This window comes from Lethenteron reissneri, chromosome 8, assembly GCF_015708825.2.
Source record: "Lethenteron reissneri isolate LAM-NWPU_2019-01 chromosome 8, ASM1570882v1, whole genome shotgun sequence".
In the NCBI taxonomy this organism is placed as follows: Eukaryota; Metazoa; Chordata; class Hyperoartia; order Petromyzontiformes; family Petromyzontidae; genus Lethenteron; species Lethenteron reissneri.
This window is the reverse complement of record NC_083786.1, coordinates 2,761,220-2,786,256: the sequence shown is the minus strand read 5'-3', so window position 1 is coordinate 2,786,256 and position 25,037 is coordinate 2,761,220. Positions and strand designations below refer to the sequence as shown.

The following is a 25,037-nucleotide window of genomic DNA, read 5'->3' as shown; positions in this document are numbered from 1 at the left end:
ACCATAAGGTTCTATTCCTTTTTTGTATTTACATTAGAAAACATTTTTAAAATAAAATAACCCAGAATACGGTGGGAATTTCAACAGCAGGGAGAAAAGTACAGATAACGTATAACAGACTAAACATTAGGCACCCTCAAAATTATGAACGAACGATCGGGAACAGTGTATTTAAGGGGGGGGGCGTGGGGGGAGAGGAAGAAAATGGGAGAAGGGGGGGCTGATAATGTAACCAAACAGAACCCAAAAATAAAATAACATAAACGCGATGTCCAAGTTTCTCGTTCTTGTTATCTCCCAGGAGCTACGGCCCAGGAGGATGGTGTAATATCCAATCAGTAATGTCCTGTTCTTAAAAAATAATGTCACATTTTCATGGTGGCCCAAAAGAGTCAGGACACATAGGGTTATTTAATTTATTTTTACCAAACGTTCAAACTGACTGACATTAACATTAATGCAGGCATTAATTTTCTTCCGAAATTAATTTGAGACATTTTACTTTGGATTCCAGCTGTAATCTTTTAACAATCATCAATTGTGTTTTGTTGTCTCAATTCAGTCAGGGTTCTTTGTCGAGCTTTGTAAACCACTGATTTGAGGTGACCACCACAGGAAGAAGAAGAAGAAAACAAATGATCATAGATAAAATATTGACTTAAAGAATACACAATATAACATGTTTAAATTGCCAGTGTTAAATAAAACAACTTTATGTCCTGACTTTTGGGCCACCATGCATACAGCAAATGGACTTCTTGATTAAGGCCCATGGATTTTAATGTCCTCTTTATATTATATTGTGCTATGTACTTGCACTTCATATGCCACAACACATAGCCCGGTGTCAATAGAAAGTAAATCATTGGCTTTATGTGAACAGGATTATCGGTGAGCATGATCAATGACCGCTGAGCTATTATTTAGCTGACCAAGTTATTCCCGTCTCTCTTTCAGAACTGAACATTCATTTAAAGCAGGACCTCTATCCCCGAGGTTTCAAGAAAAAAAAGCACATCTACACTTACATGGCTTCTACTTTGATGGAATTGATGGAAAACTACCACACTGAACCCAGGAGCACACTGTCACATTTATTATTTGGGCCTAGGGGGGGGCGGGGGGCATGACAAGGGGTCAGTGAGCACCTTGGGGATGTTTGCAGCATAAATACATTGAGAAGAACTCCACGGGAATTTATATTCTCAGAGAGAGAGAAACTGCTTCATATTTTGTTCAGAATGTATTTCACGATTTGTTTTATCTTGGGTATTCATAATATCCTTCAGGATTTATGGTAACGCATGAACTCAAAGCAGACGAAACCTCGGGGTTTCTTTGTCACCAAGGAGAATCAGACACGTGCGGGAACTCTCACTCGTGTTGTAGCGCTGCGATGTCAACGCGGGTCACGCCGCGTTTCATTCGGCACGGTGTCCGACGTTGGGGGAGCTACTTGGGGAACTTAATTGAGTGGCTACACAATAAACGCGTGCAGCTGTGCTGCATGACGAACCGAGCAACCCGAGTTAAATTCACTTTCACCGCCAACATCAAGTGGCGAAAAACTGAACCGTCCGTGAGCTCTCCCCAATGTCGACCTAACCTTGAACGAATGTCTGGTGCAGTGTGTGTACACATCAGCACTGGGGAGACAAAGGCGGCCGAGGGTGGTGCGGGCCACGCCACTCCCTCGTGCGCCATGCCGGTCTTCATAGGTGCCGCTCGCTAACGGCAATTGCCCCGACTGCCTGCGTGGGCTACACAGGGGACCTTTGTCTGTTTTCGATTCCCATCAGAAAATCATCAATGTGTAGCTTATTTACCATGTCTGCCTGTTTAGCGCAGTCGCTCAGCTCTCTGTATACTGATGTCATAAAAGTTAGTGCGAGAAACAATATTGGCCTCAACCGCAGCCATGCTTGAAAAACCCCTCCCCAACATAAGCTTTAGTATATATGGTTCTTAATCACATTGAATATGGAGCACCTCAAGGGACAAACTTTGTCTTATACACATTTTGTAAAGCTACGCTTAACCCATGGCTACGTGTGAGGTTTCTGTATGTGAAAGCAGCGGCGATATCGATATAAACCTTCGTCATGAATTTGGTCCCTGGAAAAAAACACAAAACATGGGGCAGTTTAAGCAGTTTAGGCTTTTCCAGGGGAATTTTTCTTTATTAAATTCGAAATGTCAATAAAATGGACTGGCTGGCCTTGGCTGCCACCTGGTTAAATGGAGGACATTGATTGTTCGTCGTGCTTGCCAATTGAACACAGATTCAGTGGTCTGTGCAAGTGGCCTGCAATTGTGAAAAAAGAGAGTACTAATGTGAACTAGTGTGAGCTCAGATTGCAAATTAGGAATTTACTTTTTGTCGGAAAAATACTTTTTTTTTACTTTCAAATACCATGAAAAATGGGATGCTGTCATGGTTTAATGAATGGTTAGCATGATGATGGATGCTTGTGTTGCGCCCGAAACGTCGTGATTTATTTTATTTTATACCTACGTGACTTTACTCGAACGAGAAAGGAGTTCCAGCGTTTAGGTGCCGCAATTGCAAAGGCACTGTCACCCCAAGAGTGTAGCCTTGTTAAGAGGGAGATATACGTGGACTCAAAAATAGCGCGATTTTTTTTGTTTTCGAGCCATCGGTAAACAAATGGAGATGTCCGGATACCACGAGACACACACAGGAGCTCACACCCCTGGTCGAGAGAGAGGAAAGTGCAGGCGAGGCCTAAAGTCCATAATAGAGGTTTTTGGGTTAGATCGCGTAAATATAAATGGGTCGTTAAACCCGCCACCACCACCCGACACAGCCAATTAGTGAGGTTTGTCACGTTAACAAAACGTGCTAATTCATTACCAGTACAGCACACCGGAGTGTTGGAGAGTAAACCCACAATTGTAAATGTTGTAACCCATAATTGTAACAAATTGGCATGCTTTGTTTAGGTGACAAACCTCACTAATTGGCTGTGTCGGGTGGTGGTGGCGGGTTTAACGATATATTTATAGTTTACGTGATCTGAACACAAAAACCTTTATTATGGATAACATTGATCACGAAAGCCGACGTGTTAAACTGAGGCCTAAGGCGCTGCCTTTGCATCGACATCTGACCCGGCACCTTATTGCACCTTCACTCGTCTGTGACAGGGGACTGTTAGCTGGAGCGTCAGGCTCTTTCGGGATTCACGACACAAGCAAATGGACACACACATCAGTCGCTGAAACACATTCCTGCGGAGGGAGCTGGTAGGAACGTTTGGTTGCTCGGTCAATGGCCAGGGTCAACGGCGGCGTGGTGTATTCCGCAAATATGCCCGACTGTGAGGGTGGGCACAAGCCGGCGTGAGTAGGTTAAACGTTGAGTTTTATAAGGGCACCACGGGGTGACCAGCCCCCCCACCCAGCCCCACCCCTCCTACCCCCCACCCAGCCCCTCCCCACCCTCCCCACCCAGCCCCTCCATACCCTCCCCTCCCCACCCAGCCCCACCCTCCCCACCCAGCCCCTCCCCACCCTCCCCACCCAGCCCCTCCCCACCCTCCCCACCCAGCCCCTCCCTCCTCACCCAGCCCCTCCCTGCACGACGGCGCTTACCCCATCGCTATTTGAGATGCCAACGGACATCTCAGTCAGGCCGATTAAAATGATTCCAAGTGATGACTGGTCTCCCTTCCCGATTCTGCCCTCAGTATTTTGCCGTATTATTTTCTCTTCTCTCACTATTTTGTACGACTTCTTAATGTTTTTTTTATGTTGGCCTACTTTTTAAATCCTCCTGCTCCACATTTCACATTCTGCTTTCTCCTAGATTTAAATCTCCACATCTCAAAAACGCGCATACCGTCGTCATGCTCAAATCTTTATTTGAACACGCACTAATAGCGTCCTTAAATTCTTGCTCAACATTTGTTTTCACTTAAACCTATTTTCTTTGCTATATTTTAGGCCTTTTTTTTCATTTTTGTATAAATATATAAATACCCACTTTGCAAGAGCAGACCTTAGAGTACGGCTATGGACTGTGGAACTTAAAGGAATGGCAATGTACAGTGGCGCCAACGGAAATGGCCGCGTTGAGCTCTTGTGAGTTACCGATTCTAAACTAAAACTAAACTTTTTTACTTTACCAGGTAAGGCCCACTGAGCTCCTATATCGCTGTTTTTCAGAAGTGACCTGCTCATCACAAATGATAGCTCAACAAAGTGGCTTATCACGTGGAAGTTTATACCAGCCAAATACTCTTAAATGCATGTCGATTCTAAATGTGGAGGGAAAAACCAGAGGACCCGGAGAAAAATCCACGCGACCACGGGGAGAACATTCATCACGCGTAGTCAGTGAAGGACCGTTGTGTCAAACGTGTGACCTCTTGTGACAGCATTTGCCTAAACTGCTCTTGCTGCCGTACACCTGCGTCTCGAGTGATTTGTTTGATCGACGGAACACGTGGCGGGGGGGGGGAAGTCGACACCGTTCCTTTGAGGGTCACAATCCACTTCGAATGCCAACCACCAACTGAAGTGAGTGCAATTTACGGGGAGAACATGCAGTCGCCACATACACAGCAGGCATCAGGGGGTCGCGATCGAACCCACGACCACCTGCTGCATACCAGGCGAGGTGGTTAACATCTCACGCGTCTTCAGTCTTGCCGGTCGATGACAGCCGCCACGCGTGACCCCCAAACTGATCCGATGTCGCCCCCCCCCCCACCCCTCGGTGCCGGTGCGGTGCCCTGCGTGCAGGAGGCCTCAGCAGCTTCCGTCAGCAGCACGAGAGCCTGTGCGCCAGCTTCCTGCAGCCTGTGGACGGTTCCGGCGGCGGAGCAGCGGGGCCCCCGCTGCCCCCGCTGCCCTCCACCCCGGACATCGAGAATGCGGACATCTCCCCCATCCTGCCCTTCCTCTTCCTTGGCAACGAGCAGGTGAATTTTGATTTTGGAAAAAGTGGCACATCGGTGCAGCCCGCTTGCGATTTCTCCCCGCTCGTGCCGCTGATGTTGCGGGTGGGGCGAGGTGCCTCTGCCGATAAAGGGAGCTGCACAGGCCGTTTGGCCTACCACTGGGCATCTGTGAGAAAGAGCTTCATGGCTCATCGGATTCCTCCAGTGTAAATGTTCTGATTCTGGTACTCTTCCACGCTGCCCAGATGTCTTGGAATAGGTAAGCGTAACCAGGCTGTTATCATAATATTTTACACGTACAGCATAAGGTTATTGGGATTATCCTCGTTGAACCTGAGAGGCAATGTCTCTAGAATTGAGAATGTAAATGTGGCAGCTGGATTGAGAAATCCGTGGACAATGTCGTCGTAGAAGGTAAATCTCCGGCTCACGCGACCGCTGCCAGAAGGTGCCACAACTGGAGGGAGCTCCAGAGAGCCTCCCTCTCTCTCAAGGCGATTTGACCTCTTCTTCAATGCTGCCCATACATCGTCGAAGAGGCGGGAAGTGTACCTGACCGCTACCCCCGCTGAAATCCACTCACCGATCCACTCGCCGTGATGCGCCCATTTGCTCCGCCGGGTGAAGCGACGCGAAAGAGGGGCGGGATTTGAGAATCTTGCCAATTGTTTCGACTGTCGCGCCGGGAGATCAAATTAAATTCCAGCGTGCAAGCCATAACTTGGACGTCTGTGAAAAAAGGAGATTCGGATTCCGCCAGTCTTCAGTAAAGATTATGATACCACAACAGGATCCCTATTTCTGGTAAATACATCAAATGTAAATGACCTCGATATATTCGGGAATATCGATCTCGTTTGCAATGTGCTCGTCAGTTGCAATCGGCTGAGAGAAGTCACTCTTCATCTTTTTTTAAGAGGGAAAAATTCGTGCAAATTTCCGCAGCCGAATCTCGCGCATGCGTGCGGCTGCTTCACGTGCCTGGATATAAATCAGGACGGTGATCTCGAGACACTCACTGCTGACTGAAAAAATACCACACACAGGTCCTGGCAGTCATAATACTGCGCTTGCGACAGATCGAATGTTTGTTTAACCAGAGCCATAAAAAAAAACGCCGGATTGTCTGCTTACTGCATTGTTATATGTCCATCCATCTGTTAACAATACTTTGCCTACGTATAGATATATCTAAATATCCATCTGTATGTAAGTGTATGTAAGCGTATGTGTGGGGAGCGGTAGTGTGGTGGTTAGCGTGCTGCACTTCGAACCCGGCGAACCGAGTTTGATTCCAGCTCACGGCCAACACCAGTGACGAATATCTTAACCAGTCCCGGGCCTCCCCTAGGTCGACTCAACCTCAAATGAGCACCTGGTGTGGTGTGTAAACATCACCACTGGGGAGACAAAGGCGACCGTGCGTGATGTCGGCCACCCACCACCTCGTGTGCCGTGGCAATCTTCATAGGTGCTCGCAAACAGCGCTTACCCCAACAGTCTGTTAAAGGCCATACGGGGGATGTTTGTCTTTCTAGGCGTATGCCCCAGTGTAAAATGTCTTCTGAATTGGTATACTCTCTTGATTTAAATATTTAAAATGCACGCATTGCAGTTTACTTTACCTTATACATGAAGTGCGTAGTTCAGTTCGATTTTACATTAATTGTGCACTTGTTTGCAACTCGGTCTTTAGTACGGCCATACAAACCTTTCCTTGTGCCGAGAATTCATCCCAAAATGTCACGGCGTCTTCAGCTGCTTAAAGGCACCCGATAAAATACCGCAACCAAACTTTCATTCGCAGACTTCTCTGCCTGCCGTTCCCCGTGCACTGCGAAGGGGGTGGGGGGGCCTTTTATGTGGTCCACATTTACGCGCGTGCCCTTTCAGTGAACCGCGGTTAAGGCCAATGCCATTACAAGGATTATGGTGTTCAACAATATAAAAACACATTCGAGGAAATGTATCAGATGAGCGACCGATGTGACCCTTTGCCGGCGAACGTGGAGACGCATCCCCCATTTCCTCTCCGGTGCAGCGGGGGATCACTCTTGTTTTCGCAATGAGTCGCGCCAGATGTGGTCGAAAGATTCACATCCACAAAACGATGTACGTCGTGCATCGAGCTCTTTCCACTGCCATGCATTTCCACTCGCGGATGTTGCTCTGTTACTCAATGGGAATAATACTGGTAGGAACCACCTGGTTCCACCAGCCCACAGGGGATTATTGTGTCCGTCCGTCCGTCGTGCATCCAAAAATGGGAAGGGTCGGGCTGGGTGGAGAGGAGAGGGTGGGGAGGGGCTGGGTGGGGAGGAGAGGGTGGGGAAGGGGCTGGGTGGGGAGGGTGGGGCTGGGTGGTGGGTGGGGTGGTGCTGGGTGGGGAGGGGCTGGTCACCCCGTGGTGCCCTTATAAAACTCAACATTTAACCTGCTCACGCCGGCTTGTGCCCGCCCTCACAGTCGGCCATATTTACGGAATACACCACGCCGTCGTTGACCCTGGCCATTGACCGAGCAACCCAACGCTCCTACCAGCTCCCTTCGCAGGAATGTGTTAGGTAGCAATTTGCTTGCACCTTCTGGCAGACTAATGTCCGTTTTGCAGGCCGGGTGCTGAGTCACCTTTTGCCTGCAGGGAGATGAGCTGTGATGATGTAAAGTGCCCTGAGACGCCCTGGCATATACGGGGGGTGCTAATCATTGTCATTCAACAAATTATTATGTTGTGAACCTAGCATAGAATCTTTCAGTGTTATCAACATTTTACATAATTAGACCGTGCCCACCACGCATATATATAAGGCGTCGTGGTGGCGTGATGTTAACTACCTCACTTAGTATGAAGGAGGTCGTGGGTTCCATCCCCATTCCGACCCTGACGTCTGTATCTTTGGAGTTTGCACGTTCTCTCTCCCCCAGTGGTCACGTGGAATTTTCTCAGGGTTCCTCCCGGTTTTTCCCTCCACATTTACATTCAACGTGCATTTCGATTATTTGGCTGCTATACATTTCCACGTGATGAGCCACTTCGTTGAGCTATCGCTTGGGGCGAGGTCGCTTCTGAAAAAGAGTGGGCCTCATCTGGTAAATTAAAAAAAGAGTTAAGTTGTTTCGTTTATATAGCAGTACACACGACTGGGAGCAACACTCTGCAGATATTCTTCGGTCCCCTGCTCTGAGCGCATTCCGTTGCTCTCATTGAGAGAGAGAGGATGCTGTCCATGGTGCAATGCTCAGCACACTGCGGTTTGTAACGCAGAGAGCGCCAGTCCGACCTTCCGGCACGGCAGTTGAAACAACCGTGCATGAAGTTTCTTGCATCTCAACCCCCGCCTCTGTCCACCCAGCAATATAAATAGGTACACCACAGTTAATCAGCAGGTCCGCGTGTGGTGGGGGTAAAGAGTCTGTACTCCTACTTCTTCCTCGATGTCTGCTCAGTGAGCAAGGGTGGAGCAAACACGTCTGGAGGGGCTCTGCAGAGCTCCCTCTCGTGGAGGCCCTTCTGCCAGAAGTGGCACGAGGAAGACATTGCAGGGCTGTATTGGATTCAATCCGGGGTACACACAAAGACAAAAACCCCCATATAGCCTGCACAGATTTTTTGGGCAAGTGCAGTTAGCGAGCACCTATGAAGGCCGGCATGGCGGACGAGCGGGCGGGTGGCCAGCACCACGTCCGGCAGCCTTCATCTTTACCATGGTGATGACGAGTACACACCGCACCAGGTACTCATTTGAGGCTGAGTCGACCTCGGGGAGGCCCAGGACCAGTTCAGATAATCTTCACTGGTGGTGGTGGCCGTGAGCGGGAATTGAACTCCGGTCGCCGGGTTCCAAGTGCCGTGCACGAAACTACTCCCTACACACACAACGACTAAGACCCCCCGTGTAGCCTTAACAGACTGTTGGGACAAGTGCTGTTATCGAGCACCTATGAAGGCCGGCAATGTGGCACATGAGGGGGTGGGTGGCCAGCATCACCACACCAGGTACTCATTTGAGGCTGAGTCGACCTAGAGGAGGCCCAGGACCCCAACAGATTCTGCAAGCGGAAGACATACTGCTGTGATTTTATTCTCAACGGAAATTAAGGGAATTAATATTTCTTCTGGAAATTAACTAAATTAGAAATAGCTAAGCTTCATAATTTTCAACACAGCATAATTTACACAATTATATTATTGGGTCAGGCACTCAAATGTGAGCCAATTGGCATTGCCAGTAAATAATTAAGACGAGATGACGTGAATTATTAATGAACAGGCACTTTCCATTCATGGCAGTGTTAACGCAGCTGCTAATTCCCATTTAAGACTCTACCCATCAAGCTTATTAAAATTCATCACACCGTGCGTGGCAGACGTAGTAAGGATAAATAATGCAACCCATTAATATCTACGCTAATAGCACGATACAATTATTTTTTTATTTATATAGCATCTCAAGATGCTGTATCGAAGATGAGACATTTCTTTAATGCGGAGAAGGAGAATCAGTCAGACATAAGTAGTAGAGAAAAAAGTTAAATAGCTCCAGACAGTGGGGCCAGCAGAGGAGAATGAGCAACCTCCCACTAAGTCAAGATTGACTGAGGACGTTGACAAAAAGCCGTGGGTGTTGGAGTGGAGAGTGCGTGGAGGGGAGTAGAGTGAGATGAGAGGGGAGAGGTAGGAGAGTGCGTGGCGGGGAGTGGATTGAGATGAGAGGGGAGAGGTAGGAGAGTGCGTGGAGGGGAGTAGAGTGAGATGAGAGGGGAGAGGTAGGAGAGTGCGTGGAGGGGAGTAGAGTGAGATGAGAGGTAGGAGAGTGATTGGAGGGGAGTAGAGTGAGATGAGAGGGGAGAGGTAGGAGAGTGCGTGGAGGGGAGTAGAGTGAGATGAGAGGGGAGAGGTAGGAGAGTGCGTGGAGGGGAGTAGAGTGAGATGAGAGAGGTAGGAGACTGCGTGGAGGGGAGTAGAGTGAGATGAGAGGGGAGAGGTAGGAGAGTGCGTGGAGGGGAGTAGAGTGAGATGAGAGGTAGGAGAGTGCGTGGAGGGGAGTAGAGTGAGATGAGAGGGGAGAGGTAGGAGAGTGTGTGGAGGGGAGTAGAGTGAGATGAGAGGTAGGAGAGTCGTGGAGGGGAGTAGAGTGAGATGAGAGGGGAGAGGTAGGAGAGTGCGTGGAGGGGAGTAGAGTGAGATGAGAGGTAGGAGAGTCGTGGAGGGGAGTAGAGTGAGATGAGAGGGGAGAGGTAGGAGAGTGCGTGGAGGGGAGTAGAGTGAGATGAGAGAGGTAGGAGACTGCGTGGAGGGGAGTAGAGTGAGATGAGAGGGGAGAGGTAGGAGAGTGCGTGGAGGGGAGTAGAGTGAGATGAGAGGTAGGAGAGTGCGTGGAGGGGAGTAGAGTGAGATGAGAGGGGAGAGGTAGGAGAGTGCGTGGAGGGGAGTAGAGTGAGATGAGAGGTAGGAGAGTGCGTGGAGGGGAAGTAGAGTGAGATGAGAGGGGAGAGGTAGGAGAGTGCGTGGAGGGGAGTAGAGTGAGATGAGAGGGGAGAGGTAGGAGAGTGCGTGGAGGGAGTAGAGTGAGATGAGAGGTAGGAGAGTGCGTGGAGGGGAGTAGAGTGAGATGAGAGGGGAGAGGTAGGAGAGTGCGTGGAGGGGAGTAAAGTGAGATGAGAGGGGAGAGGTAGGAGAGTGCGTGGAGGGGAGTAAAGTGAGATGAGAGGGGAGAGGTAGGAGAGTGTGTGGAGGGGAGTAGAGTGAGATGAGAGGTAGGAGAGTCGTGGAGGGGAGTAGAGTGAGATGAGAGGGGAGAGGTAGGAGAGTGCGTGGAGGAGAGTATAGTGAGATGAAAGGGAGAAGTAGGAGAGTGTGTGGAGGGGAGTAGAGTGAGATGATAGGGCAGAGGTAGGAGAGTGTGTGGAGGGATGTGGGAAGAGAAGAAGAGTCCTGCATCAGCGACGACTCCAAGGTTTCTAACGGCCTTTGCCAGTAGTATTGGCAGCATTTGGGAGACAGCGGGAGAATTTTTTTTGTGAGCAGCCATTTAGGTTCAAAGTTAGACATGTTTCCACTTAGAAACTCTGTACGACAACAGAAGCAGCAGCAACAGTTCCCATTTGTATTGTGCCCGTCATGTAACAAATGCCTCATAGTGTGGTTTTAAAGTAGCAGAACTCCTTGTCTTCTTCTAAAATACACTTTAGTAAAATACACTTGAGGCAAAAGTGCAGACCTTCAATATTTGCAAGGCTCAATATTTTTTTTGTCCTTCCCTCCCCCCCCCCCAACTCAGGTTAAGCGCGGTTGGCTACTCACGGTGTGAAAGAAGTCCAACACGATACATGCGTACATCTTGAAATAACAGCTCTCCGAAGTCTTCTCAGGTTGCCGCCGCGTGTCGTTCGTAGCGACGTCCGACGTTTCGCTCCGTGTTGGGAGCCCCCTGGAAAAAGTGAATGGGTAGAGCGAGGCGCCGCCCGCGTCGAGGGAGAGGTTCCTCGCTGCTCTTGTGCTGGGACCTCATTGCGTGATTCACTCGCCCCTCTCTTGCTGTGGTCTGGAACTTGTTGCTGTTTGGGCTGCCGCGCCAAAACTTGCGTTTGGTTGGTGGCAAATCTGTGCTTGTGCACATTTGTACTTTTGTAATTTATTTGTAGTTGTTTGTTTCTTTATTTCCCTTGCTCTTACATTATTTGGTTCACTATATATTTCTACGCGACAAGTCCACTTTGTTGAGCAATCATTTGTGGCCAGGTCGCTTTTGAAAAATAACGAATAGCTCAGTGGGCTTTAAAAAATATCCGTAACAGAGGTTTTTTGGATTAGAGCACATGAATATAAGTGTGTCCTTAAAGCCGCCACCACCAACACAACCACATAGTAAGGTTTGTCACGGAGACAAAACGTGCCAATTAGATACTAGTTCAGCACACCGGTGTGGTGGAGAGTAAACTCATAACATTTACAATTCGAGTACGACATTTCGCCGGTAATTACAACCAGCCTCGTCAGGTGACAGCCTAGACCTTGTGGAGACTTTCTGTCATGGATAATATTGGTCGCGGAAACCTACGTGTGAAACGAAAATAAAATAAAATATATTTTTAGTTTATTTATTTTTATTGATTTGATTACCTTTCCTATGCTTTGCAATCCTATCGGTGCTTTTTGTATTGTTTGTTGATGTAACCTGCTGACCTGCCCCTCCTAGACATCTGTGAAAAAGAGCTTAATAGCTTCATCCGATTCCTCCTGCAGTATAAATAAAGATTCTGATTCTGACGTTCAGGGGATTTCTCCGGCTACTCCGCTTTTCTCTGTCAATCCAAAGATACATCAACAAACAGATTAGTCAAACATCCCAAACAGGACGATGTTTGAAGCACACTTCAAAACGAAACAAGGTTTTCCTGAATCAATAAATAATGCTCATGTTTTTTTTATATGATCATCGACTTCACGCAATGTTTACTCTGAAAATCAGAATATGTTTTTATACTAGAGGAATCTGATGAGCTATAAAGCTCTTTTTAAAGATTTCTATTAAATAATCTGCTCTCCACTCGTACTAAATAAGACTTCAAAGCTGGGATTGGCCGATTTAAATAGTAAACCAAATACTACCAATGCTTAATTTCACACTGCATTTGATGACCAGGCGGACACCATGAAAATTGCTAAGCGTGGCGAGTTTATTTAATATCGCATGGGAGCCTGGGATAGAATCTACGGTCTTAATATTGCTGGGTAAGTGCCCCCCTAAGTCACCAGCTGCCAGCTATACGATCAAGCCCTTAAATGAGAAATATTCACGGTGAATTGGCCAAAGATGGTTCATTATAAAGCAATTGTGTTTTCCATTGCCAATGGAACAATAATTAAATTATTTATTCAGGAAATCAACGATGATGCCATTGAATTGGCTTTTTATTTTAAGACGTTTCTGGCACAATTTCTGGGTTGTTTTTACAAGTGGGAGGAAACTGGAGTGCCCACAGGAAAACCCACGCGTGCGAGGGAGCAACGCTTTATCCCCGCACGGGTGGAAACAGATGAAGATTATCATTGGGACCTTTTTTGCCACTATCAAAATGATGAAAAGAAGAAGAGGCTTTACCCTTTCTGGCAATAACACAGGAGGTGTTAAGATGTTCCACCACCACATAGACACCTTTTGCAAGGCATCGAGTCTACATTAACCACGACGACGATGGAGGTGGTGGTGATGGTGAGGAATTCAGGAGGATGACTGCTCGGGAGATGCCGGTGTTTGTTAACAACGCCGCACAGTTATCATTTTAGCACTCTGGGGGAGCCCTCAACGCAACACTTTCCCCGATTGCATTTGCGTTCTCTTTAATGGACCTCACAGTCGTTTCGTTTATACCAAAATGTACAAATAAGTCGACTCTAAGTACGTATGAAATAAAAATGCACAATAGCGAGTTCAGAGCACGATGGCTGCGAGACTTGAGGGATAGGCGGGCAGCCTCATCCTCGCAGACCATTTCAAATGTAGCAACATTCTGTTCGCACCTCCCCGGCGTCAGTGGTCCGGCGCCACGCGCGCTCACGAATACTGGAGTCCGGCGGGTCACGAATAGGGAATTAGTGTACATTTAGTTTAACACGTAGGAGGCTTTCGCTACCAATGTCATCCATGATCCTGTTTTTTTTGGGTTAGATCGCGTAAATATAAATGTGTCGTTAAACTCGCCACCACCCGACACAGCCGATTAGTAAGGTTTGTCACGTAAACAGAACGTGCCGATTCGTCACTAGTACAGCACGCCGGTGTGTTAGAGAGAAAATCCACAACATTTACAATCTGAGTACGACGTTTCACCAGTAATTACAACTAGCTTCATCAGGCGGACAGCCAAATTTGTGGAGAAATCCTCCCGTTTCGCTCCTCATGAGCCCCCTTCAAATGTGAAGGGCTCACAAGTGACGTGATTACATCTATCCTTCTATTTAAGAACGAAACAGGAGGATTTCTCCACAAATCTGGCTCTCCGCCAGATGGACCTGGTTGTAATTACTGGTGAAACGTCGTACTCAGATTATAAATGTTGTGGATTTGCTCTCCAACACACAACTGGCGTGCTGTACTAGTAACCAATTAGCACGTTCTGTTTACGTGACAAACCTTACTAATTGGCTATATTGGGGGGTGGTGGGTTTAACGACTCATTTATATTTACGCGATCTAAGCCAAAAAACCTGCATTAAGAGGGTACATTTAGTAACTCGCGTAATAAACAAAACTCGCGAATCCAGAACCCGCACGTTGCGAGGGTTTGCTGAACGTTTGTATTGCCTTTAAGGGCGAATGTTACTGATTAAATGTGTTGAGTATTTATGAATGATGCATATAGGAATCAAGCGTGATGTGTGTATTACAATCAATGACGGAAGGGATAAAAACCTGCACGGAAGATAAATCGCAATGGAGCGGGCGTAGTTGATTTATGTCCAGCCAGACGGGGCGGATAAGAGCCTTACAACAACAACAAACAATACAAAAACATGACAGACATTTAAAAATAAAATCCCTGATCTCTGTCCAACCAGCAATAGAAATGGGTTCACCACATTCGAATCAGTAGACCACATGTGGTGGGCTAAAGTGTGGAAGAGGAGGTCAAACGCCCTCTCCCTCTCGTGGACGTCCTATCATCAGGAATCGGTGAAAAGGAGCTTCATAGCTCATCGGATTCCTCCAGCATAAGTATATATTCTGATTCGAATTCAATGGCACGAGCAAGGAATTGCAGAGCTGCACCTTTACCTTCAGCTCAAACGTGAAGTTGTCATTGTTTTGGCATTTCTGCCCATGTGACAACTGGATGTGATTGGCTCTGCTTGGTGGTGGGAGGGTTATACAAAATAAAATGACGTTCATACCCGCACAACGTACCCCAAAACAAAACTGATAAATAGCGTAACAATAAATTGTGGATTTCAATTGAATTCAACCGACGTAATTTAACCTGGCGACGGCCCAACGATGTTCACCGTCCCGTTTGCAACGAGCGAGGCCTGCAAGAGTTGCAGCTGGGAGCTGGGCACAAAGTCCGAATGCTGAAGCCATAAGGAAAAAAATGTGAGTGGGCAATGCGACACAGCAAGCGCATGAGTTCTACCTGGCAACAACAATGACCCCGCCGCGCGCAACGCCCGATCTTGCAGAGCAGCAACGTTGGCCGGGGCCAATCGCGCATTGAGGGCCCTTGTGAGCGAGCTGTCAGAGGTCATCACAAGGCCACAGGGAGCCACCCACCTCCCCGCCACCCCCCCTTCCACCCCACCGCCCCCCGCCAGCCTCTGGGAGAGATTGGCCATTGCACGAGATTAATAAGCAATTAATTTGCCAATTTTTTTTTAATTTGTACGAGTTGCTGAAGCGGCAAGAAAATTCATAACGCGCCGTGTCATCAAGGTTACGCGATGGTGATAGCTCATGTTGTTGGTGCTGCCCCGTATGAGTATTTTACCACGGATTTCAGCTGATGCAATATACGAGGAGGGGGGAGAAGGCAGGCATTCTAGAGCATTAAGGGACACTTGAATACCTGAATATGCTCTGATAAAATAAACCCATTGTTGTTCTTCCAACTGCTTCCCAGCGCTGTATATTCCCATCCCATGTCATGTCAACAAAGACTCTGATAAAAAAAAATACAATTGGACTCCAAAACAGCCATGAATAACGGCAACCTTCACCTTTGTAGCATCCCCATCGCTCAAAAGCAGACGTTCCCGTAGGGGTTTTTCTCTTTGAGGAGAGGGAGCCGCCGCTGGGTGATCACTCTGGCCTCTTGAGATGGATGTTGTTGGACTATGCAATTCCATGCCAGTGGGGCCGTGCACTTTGCAAGCCATGTCCAAGAGGGGGTGGGAACTATGGATGAGTTTTGGATTAGAAACAAATCGATGTAGGGGATTTTAAGGACAATTTATGGTCTTTTTCAGATAAATTACGTCATGTACTCATCTAGCGTGTCTTCACACGAACAAAGGCGACGTCGCCCGATGCCACGGGACGCCACGTTTGGTGGGAGAAGTGTATGTTAAATTGAGCCCATCACCCATCACCGTCCTCCCACCAATCACGTGGAACCCTCGCCATTAAAAAATATATAATTAAAATTACATCGTTGATCACGTATGGACCCATGGAATGGGTCCATAATGGATTTTTTTTTTGGCCGTTAGAGAAACCCAAAATTGCTCCAGCTGGCTCTAAATCCTGTGAGCAGCAGCAGGACCTTACGTGAAGATGGTTTTCTTCATACTGAGGAAAAGGTTAATTAGATATTTGATGCCAGACTCTGTGCCATGATTATGTCGGGCAGCACTGTAGAAAATGTGTTCAAACTCACAATTCTGCAGCTTATTAGCTCGCATCGTGGTCAGTGGCCCCATCGTGTCTCCCGGGTCAATAAAACGAGCACCACTTTGTAAGAAGTCGAAAGCAGCTGATACATAGAGACACGCTAACGTGACTTAGTTCGTAAGAGGGCAATCTGGTAAGAGGTGCTTTGTTTGTGAACACCGCATTGGTTCACACTTGAAAATATCCCTGTGTGTAAGAAAGCTTAGAGTGTGTGATACGACTGCAATTAGGGCTAACTAAGAGTGAACTAATATACCAGCCCAGTGGCTCAGCTGTAGAGCGAATGGCTCGTCATCGGAAGGTTGCCCATTTCAAATTGGCTGTGGGTTTTCTCAACCCATAATCCCTCTCGGGGTCGATACAATGCATACCACTTTGTGGAGAAATCAACTTTTTTTGCCCAATTGATAGGTTCGCCTCCATCATGGGAATGTGGAAATTCCACCACTATTTTTTAGGCTGCTTCAGTTTTCATTTAAGTAAGGAAGCTCATTTTTTTGACTTTAGAACTATGCTGGTTAGGTTTGTAGGTATGTAACGAAAAGACACAAATTCGCCCATTTTCTCATTAAAAGTAGGTACATTTCAAAATATCACTGTCCTAATAACAAAAGCAACGTTTGTGGGGAATAATATCCATTTTCTATACTTTTTAGGCATAAGCAATTATGAAATAACACTTACTACCCAGTAACAAAAATTGTGTTACATAGTGCCATCAAAGACAGTTACCGCACCGCGCGCTGCCAGATGTGCTTTCTGTGGCCATCTGGGACGCCTTTCCTTCAGATATTAGGAAGCCACTGGAGCTATGCACTTTTAAGTATCGAATTAAAACTCATTTCTTTAGAACCGCTTTTTGTGTTTAGTTTGTTGTCCTTCCCCCGCTTAGCACGGTTGCCTACGTACGGTGCGAAACAAGTTCAACATTGACATGCGTACTCATTGTCATCGGCACTGTGTTTTTTTCATTACGGGAGTCCACAACCCACCTCACTGAAATGTATCCGCCCCCTCTGCCCGTGCCACTGTGGGCGCGCTGCGGCCGTTTGCTCCACGCGTGCCACTCTATAGGACGCCCAGGACCTGAGCAAGCTGCAGCGGCTGGGCATCGGCCTGGTGCTGAACGTCACGGCGCACCTGCCGCTCTACCACTACGAGCGCGGCGGCCTGCACTACAAGCGCCTGCCGGCCAACGACAGCGACAAGCAGAACCTGCGCCAGTACTTCGAGGAGGCCTTCGAGTTTATCGGTCAGACGCTCGCCACCATAGTCACCAACACCATAACCACCACCGTAACCACCACCATAACCACCACCATAACTACTACCAACATGCTCTGCGGACACTACCATTATTAGGGAAATACGTGTGTTCGTTATTCACACTTTACAAGTTGAAAGCGTCAATTCGTCAGTCTCTGTCTGTACGGACGTCTGTCCTGTCGTCCGTCTGGCTGTAACGTTGAGGTAGGATAACTCTCGATAATATGATCTGATATGAATGAAATTTGAGTGTTGCTATTCGAAACTTGCCGTGCAGAAAACTGGTAACGGGGCTGAATGTCAGTCCATCCGTAACGTGGGGTCACGATAATGTGCTTAATAGATAGTCCAATAGTAACACATTTTTTGTAAACATTTGTGTTGCTATTATCCAAGAGAAAACCACCAGATACATTGGTGAAAGAGTGCGTGAACGCGTTTTGCCCAGACGGTTACACGCTGTCCCCTGTGCGACTAAAAAAATACTTCCAAAGGAAAACAAGTGTTGGAAAGAATTGCATAATTCTTGTGTACGCACGGTTACTCTTGTTTAAAGCAGTACTTTATTATTATTCGTAAGTAAATGTCAGATCTCACCACAACTAATCCACAACTTATTTTCGTACGGAGGTGCCTTAGCATTGCAGGCAAGTTCTAGATCAGAGTCCTGTGTGCAATGAAGGTAGTGGAGTGGTCGGGCTATGATTTTTTGTGCTTTAATGCCGCAATTATTAAAAGGTGTTCCCTTGAGTTTCCTAGTTGTTGCTTTGCCATGTGCCGATAGCGATAACCACGGCCTCCGATTATATTTATCAGCGTACAAATTCCAACACTGGTCAAGATCGATCAGTCGAGGCGCTTTAATAACACGATCAGCAAATTTGTGGGGAAGTCAACAATCAATTATTGTACCTATCTCAGGAATGTGGAGTGAGGTGTGTCCAAGTGACTCAGCTGGCCACCGTTATACCATCGGCAGAGGATGGAGCCAGCTGTGTTTCTGCAGGGCACATTCAAATCATGTCCTCATCTTCTGTTAAGAGGATGTCACATCAGGGTACAAGGGTAGAGGGATGCCTGTCAGTGTTATGGCCCCTATCCTTGGGTGTCATCAAAGTCAGACAGCACTTGACTCACAGCCCCCAAAACGATGTCAGTTGAGATCCATGTCGGAGCACAAATGATGAGCCAGTTCACCCTCCAAGGGTGGTTGATGAGACGAGCCCAAATTGCGTGGGTTTTCGCTGCTGTGACGTACTGCTCTGCGATGCGTTTTCAGGCTGTACCATCGAGTGCTGTTCAGCGCGATGTCTGACGTTTTGGCCACCCCCCCCCCCCGAGAAACCCGCAGTACAACCAAAAACCCAACATTTGAACCGCCCATTGGCGCATCCCGAGCGGTGGTTCTATGCGGAAACCACAACTTGACCACTTTTGTTATAGCCGCCAATAAATATTATCACAACTGTGTGATTGTTAAAAGCAAGGAGAATCAAACAAAAAATAAATTGTCCGCCACTATACGTGCATATGTGTGCTGAACTTATTTCGCACCAAGGCCGTAATTATAATATATACTGGGGGGGACACACCCCCCCCCCCAATAATCAAATATGCTCAAAATATCCCCCCCCCCCCCAATATAATTGCTATAAAAAAAAACATTTTTATAATTGCGATGCTATGTTAATAAAAACAACAATTTGCTTAACCTTGGCCACAAAATCTGGACTTGTCTTTATATAACAATGCATAGATTTCTGTTCATATGATTGTGGTTATGGTTGTACTTTATGAATCCCTAATCTCTGCCATTGCATACAATGAATCAAGAAATGGTAAAAAGAAAACACAGAGCAATGTAATACAATACACCATTAGACATTATTGTAAAAAATAAATAAAAAGTTATCCCATGTGTTATTTTTTATATTTTTGACAGGAAATGGCAGGAAATGAGTTTCCAAATTTAGATTATTTTTTCTTGGGGGGGGGGGACCCCAGACCCCCTGGAAGATTTTGTCCCCCCCAATGTTGACTCCATGGCTACGGCCTTGTTTTGCACTGTACGTAGCCAAGCGTGCTAATCGGAGGTGTGTAGACAACAGACTGGAGGGATACCCAGTCCTTCCCCGCCGTGTGTGACAGACAAACTCTCTCACAGGACTGTCATCTAACGTGGAGCTAATTCACAGGCCCACTGGTTTGTCTCTCATGCCACTTGCTCTTTTTTTTATTACGCACTTTTATTGAACTCACTCTGTCTGTTATCGTTATCGTTGTTGTATCCTCAAATCTTGTAACTCAATTTTAACCCACTTCCCAATGTGGTATCGACTGCAAACGTGGTATACTTATGTCATACTGATGACAATACTACATTCTCTCATAAAAAAAAATCTATATTTTTAACATTATTTTTTATATGTTATGTTTCGGCTTGGGTCTAATTGTCCAAGGTCAACTAACGTTGGCTGTAATTGCCCACGGTCCCTTACGTTATGCCCCACGCTTTTATTTTTAGTCAGTTACAACAACAGTATATTAAACATATATAATGCAAAGTACTTGAACGGAAACGATTTTTTTTTACTTTTTAGTACATTTAATTAAAGCGTGTTTAAAAAAAGTTGTTTTAAAATATATATTCTTATATTTAGAACGTGGGACTTTCTCCAACTCTGCAGTGGCGTAGCATATTTGTAAAATAACGTAACTCATTTACATTGTTTGCTGCATTTCCTAGAAACGACCGACCTAATAATGCCCAGTGTTTTCCAAGTGATAAATAATAACTACACATTTAAATAAACATGAAGCGGTGCGTGAATAAAACATCATGACAGCACAATTAGTGTCTTCCCAGATTAACAAAGAACCCGTTGGCAATAAACTTGCAAGAATAACAACGCTCTGCTAGTTTAAATTATGTTTGCGCGTTTATTAATATACCAAAGTTGTTAAAAATGACGGGGTGACGACGAATAGAATGAAGCTGCGTTCTATTAGGGATAACACTGAGGGTGCGTAGTCACCCATCGACTTGCACACCACGTGACATCACACACGTTAGCTCCAGAGCCTTAAATGGCCCATCTCGAGACCTCGTCATGCTCTCTTAACACATTCCTGCGGAGGGAGCTGGTAGGAACGTTGGGTTGCTCGGTCAATGGCCAGGGTCAACGGCGGCATGGTGTATTCCGCAAATATGCCCGACTGTGAGGGCGGGCACAAGCCAGCGTGAGTAGGTTAAACGTTGAGTTTTATAAGGGCACCACGGGGTGACCAGCCCCTTCCCACCCAGCCCCACCCCTCCCACCCCCCACCCAGCCCCACCCTCCCCACCCAGCCCCCCCCCCCTCCCCACGCAGCCCCTCCCTCCCCACCCAGCCCCTCCCTGCACGACGGACGGACACAATAAGCCCCTGTGGGCTGGTGTAACCAGGAGGTTCCAGCCAGTAAAACGATTTCATGACAAAAAAAAATGAACAAGAGCGAGTAGTTTACTGTATGCCGATCTTCCGAATACGCCGTCAGTGCCGAACTTAAAGCACAAGTCATCAGTGCACCACCATCATCAGCGGCACCGCGTTAAAAACAAATACTATACATACAGCGTGCACTGGCCGTGGTTACAGGCAACGGCAACAACCATCATAGGGGGATGAATTTGCTGCGCGAGTTGACTTGTAGTTGCAAACTGGACGTTAAACGCGATGCCTGAAAAACAATGGGATATGAAGCTGTTACCCATCAGACTACAATATGTACGTGTGTGTGTATGTTGAACTTATTTCGCACCGTAGCCAACCCTGCTAATCGGAGGTGCGTGCTAATCGTAGCAAACCCTTTAAAAGGAAAACATATAGCAACAATTGAATTCCATTTAAACATGTACGTGTATTCATACGATCGTATGTATGTGTGTATATACAAACCAGGGATGTGCACTGATTCACCCATGATGACTTGGTATAGCTCGTTGACTTAGATCAAAGTCACAATTCCATTTGAGAAACTGAGTTCGCTCGTCAAACAATCGTTAAAGTATATATAATTGGCGACGTTTCAGGCAATGACCAGGCAATGACCATGGCCTGAAACGTCACGTATTTTTTTCTGAGGCTACAGTGTTGTTGACGTGTGTTGAGTTTGTGTATGTTCATTGTGCTTCAGCACCACTGCCAATGAATGCAGCATCAGAATATTCTTAGTTTAAATACTATTCAGGAATATTTGCAATATATACTTTTGATTGTCTGGTTTTATTTGTACAGTTTTGGAATAGTGCCATGAACCGAACGTGGAAGTTTCAGTGGCCTAGCAAAATTCAGGAAAGGCATTTCCGCCATTGAGCACACATGCAGATGATCAATCAAATTCTAAAAATAGAGGAACCAATATCAAATTGCATTACATTATGCCTGGAGCTTACCGATGATAAAAAAAGCATTATTTCAGTTCAGGGGAACCTTGAAGCAGTCATCATAACTATAACATTTCTATACTCTTTGGTTCTTTCGGTAAAGTCACGTAGGTAGAAAAATAATAGATCACGACGTTTCGATCGCAACACAAGCAGTCGTCATCAGTTGAGACAACCACAGCAAGAAAAAACTCACCTGATGACAATTGCTTGTGTTGCGATCGAAACATCGTGATCTTTTATTTTTCTACCTACGTGACTTTACCGAAAGAGCCAAAGAGTATGGATTCCTGCAGTCACGAAAGCCTCAAATCAAGAACAAACATTTCTACTTGATTTGTAGAAGTGGTATGTAATCAGTTCTCACGCACACAACTTGATTCCGGCATCGTAATAATGTATAAGTGTAAGAATCTATTTTAGTTCATGAATTGTGGCATCGTCATGTGCCTGTTTAAGAATAGTTTATGCAACTGGTGACCCAGCTGGCACAATAAAAACATACCCGCAGAGTATAAATGTCCACGTGATAAGCCACTCCGTTGCGCTATCATTTGTGGCCAGGTCGTTTCTGCCAAAGAGCTGTATATCTGAGTGGGCTTTACCTGGTTTTTATTTCTAACAACCTCAAAGCCAGTGTTTAAATTGAACTCGCAACCTTCTGATTGCGAGTTCACATCCTGGTTGCGGGTGGACTCAACCCATCATCCGGTCCGGGTCGATAAAAAACGCACCACTTTGTGGGAAATTCAACAGACCCGGTCGTCCGATAGCTAAAACTCACCCGAGTCATCGGGAAGTGGAGTATTGATCGCTAGCTCGGGCCTGTAAACAGGAGATGAGCACCAAGGGCAACCAAAGCCGCAATGCCCATTTGAGCAAAGAATTCACCTTGACCTCGTGTTTATTTTCTTGAGGCACTGGATTCCAACCCAGGGTCCGGACAATTGCGGGCAGACGCAGAGCAAGCCCTCTTGAGCGACGCAACAACAGCCTCATCAGCAAGTTATTTATACTTGCTGACACGAGGCATTATGTCTGCTGAGCTTAGAGAGCTCTGTTGGCTCGAGACCAGGTTTCCCATATGGCCTCGAATATAGAAAGGATCCTGGTCTAATACCAGAAAAAATGCAATCAGAAAATGTGTTTGCTGTAAATTGCTTTACGTTATTGTTGCGGTTGGATACATTTCGCAGAAGATACCACATTTCCTCTAGACTTTGTGAACACAATTAACGAGCTAAACTCACTAAATAAGAACGCGACGTGGTGGCCGCTACGCTCAATAAGCAGTCATTGCAGGGGTAATTACGGTTGTGTAATCTGTACAGGAGCGGGTATTTTTAGGGTAAACAGTAAACAACGTGTGTGTATCTGTGTGTGTCTGTGTCTAACAGTGTGGAGAGCGGTAGTGTAGTGGTTAGCGCGCTGCGCTCTGAACCTGGTGACTCGGTGTAACAGGCCGTAGTATACCCAGGGTTAAAACGGCCTAGGCTAGATTATACCCGGGTATATTATGTCCTAGGCCCATTTATACTCTAGGCCAAATCATACCCCCATGATAGTAATAGTGTTGAGCGATATAGACATGAATTACTAAATTTGTACAACATTTTATTTAAAACTGTTATCACATAGACTTTGATTGCTTCAACCAGAAAAACTTTAATAATAACCCGAACCCTATCCCTAACCCTATCCCTAGCCCTAAAAATGCTTCAATTGATCAAATTGAGATTCTTACTTCCATTTATACGCTTTTTAGATATCTATTGAAGTTCGTTTGAACTTTCACATGGCGCATATTCTGGCCTGGAGGGGTATGGTCTGGCCCAGTCGAGTTTAAACCCCCGGGGGGTATAGTTTAGCCGAGGACACTTTATCCCCCACGGGTATACTCTGGCCTGGGCCAAACTATACCCGGGTTTAATCGGGGCAGGGGTTATTTTAGCCTGTTACACCGGGTTTGATTCCCGCTCACGGCAAACACCAGTGACGATTATTTGAACCGGTCCTGGGCCTCCTCTAGGTCGACTCAGCCTCAAATGAGTACCCGGTGCGATGTGTAAACATTGACGCTAGGAAGACAAAGGCGGCCAGGCGTGGTGTTGGCCACCAACACCCTCGTGTGCCGTGCCTTCCTTTATAGGTGCTTGCTAACCACACTTGCCCCTACAGTCTGTTAAGGCTATATGGGGATCTTTGTCTTTATCTTTGTCTCATAGTGTGTGTGTGTATCTCACTATGTGCATGTGTGTGTGAAACTGCACATTCAGTGACTTTAGAGCTATCGTTCTCACTTTACGAAGGTACAATACCGCAGAGTGCAATTTGGTTTTGAATAGCCATGTCATGGATTGTCTCGCAATGATGCTCCTTGTAAAAAAACAAAAATGTCGGGCCCCCGTCCCCTCGGAAAAACCTGACAAGCAACCTGACAAGACAAATATCTCCGGCCCCCAGGGACTCATTCTGAGACTGAGTTGACGTCGGGGAGGCCCAGGATAAATTCAGATATTCGTCAACTCGTGTTGACCGTGCGTGAGAATTGAACTCGGGCCGCAGGGCGCGCTAAATACTTCGCTGCCGTGCCAATCTGCGCCACCAGCACTACCACCAGTACGCGCTGCCAAATTGAGCTATTGCATCTTAATGCTCTCTCGTCAGGTTCTAAATAATGGAATTGATCGTTCAATCGATTGAAGTGTGGCCTCTAGAGTTTTGTGGAGGATTTGTTGTAGGTATAACATGCCGAAAGAGATTTGCCTGCTCCTTATTGGACATGCACGTATTACGATTGGATGGCATTCAGTACGTGGGTTGTACAAACACGATACAAATGGTGCATTGCAATTTGACGCAATTCGGTTTTATTCACTGCAGTATAAACGCATGTTGTGCCGTTACAAAAGATTATTCTCGGGAGCTTCCACGGTGGTGTCATGGGGTGCACACTGGACTTGCAATTAAAAAGTCGCTGCTTCGATTACATCTTACCCAGCGATGTAAACGGGATACGCCATAGTTTGAAAA

General features: G+C 46.5%; 1 protein-coding gene across 1 annotated transcript in view; it reads left to right on the top strand.

Moving 5' to 3' along the window:
• Positions 1-25,037, top strand: part of LOC133359992 (dual specificity protein phosphatase 10-like) — a 68,903-nt gene that overhangs the window by 31,159 nt on the left and 12,707 nt on the right. Inside the window, exons 2-3 of the mRNA XM_061578564.1 lie at positions 4,768-4,946; positions 17,387-17,564. Coding sequence (XP_061434548.1) covers positions 4,768-4,946; positions 17,387-17,564 — 357 coding nt within the window. The remainder of the gene's footprint in view (positions 1-4,767; positions 4,947-17,386; positions 17,565-25,037) is intronic.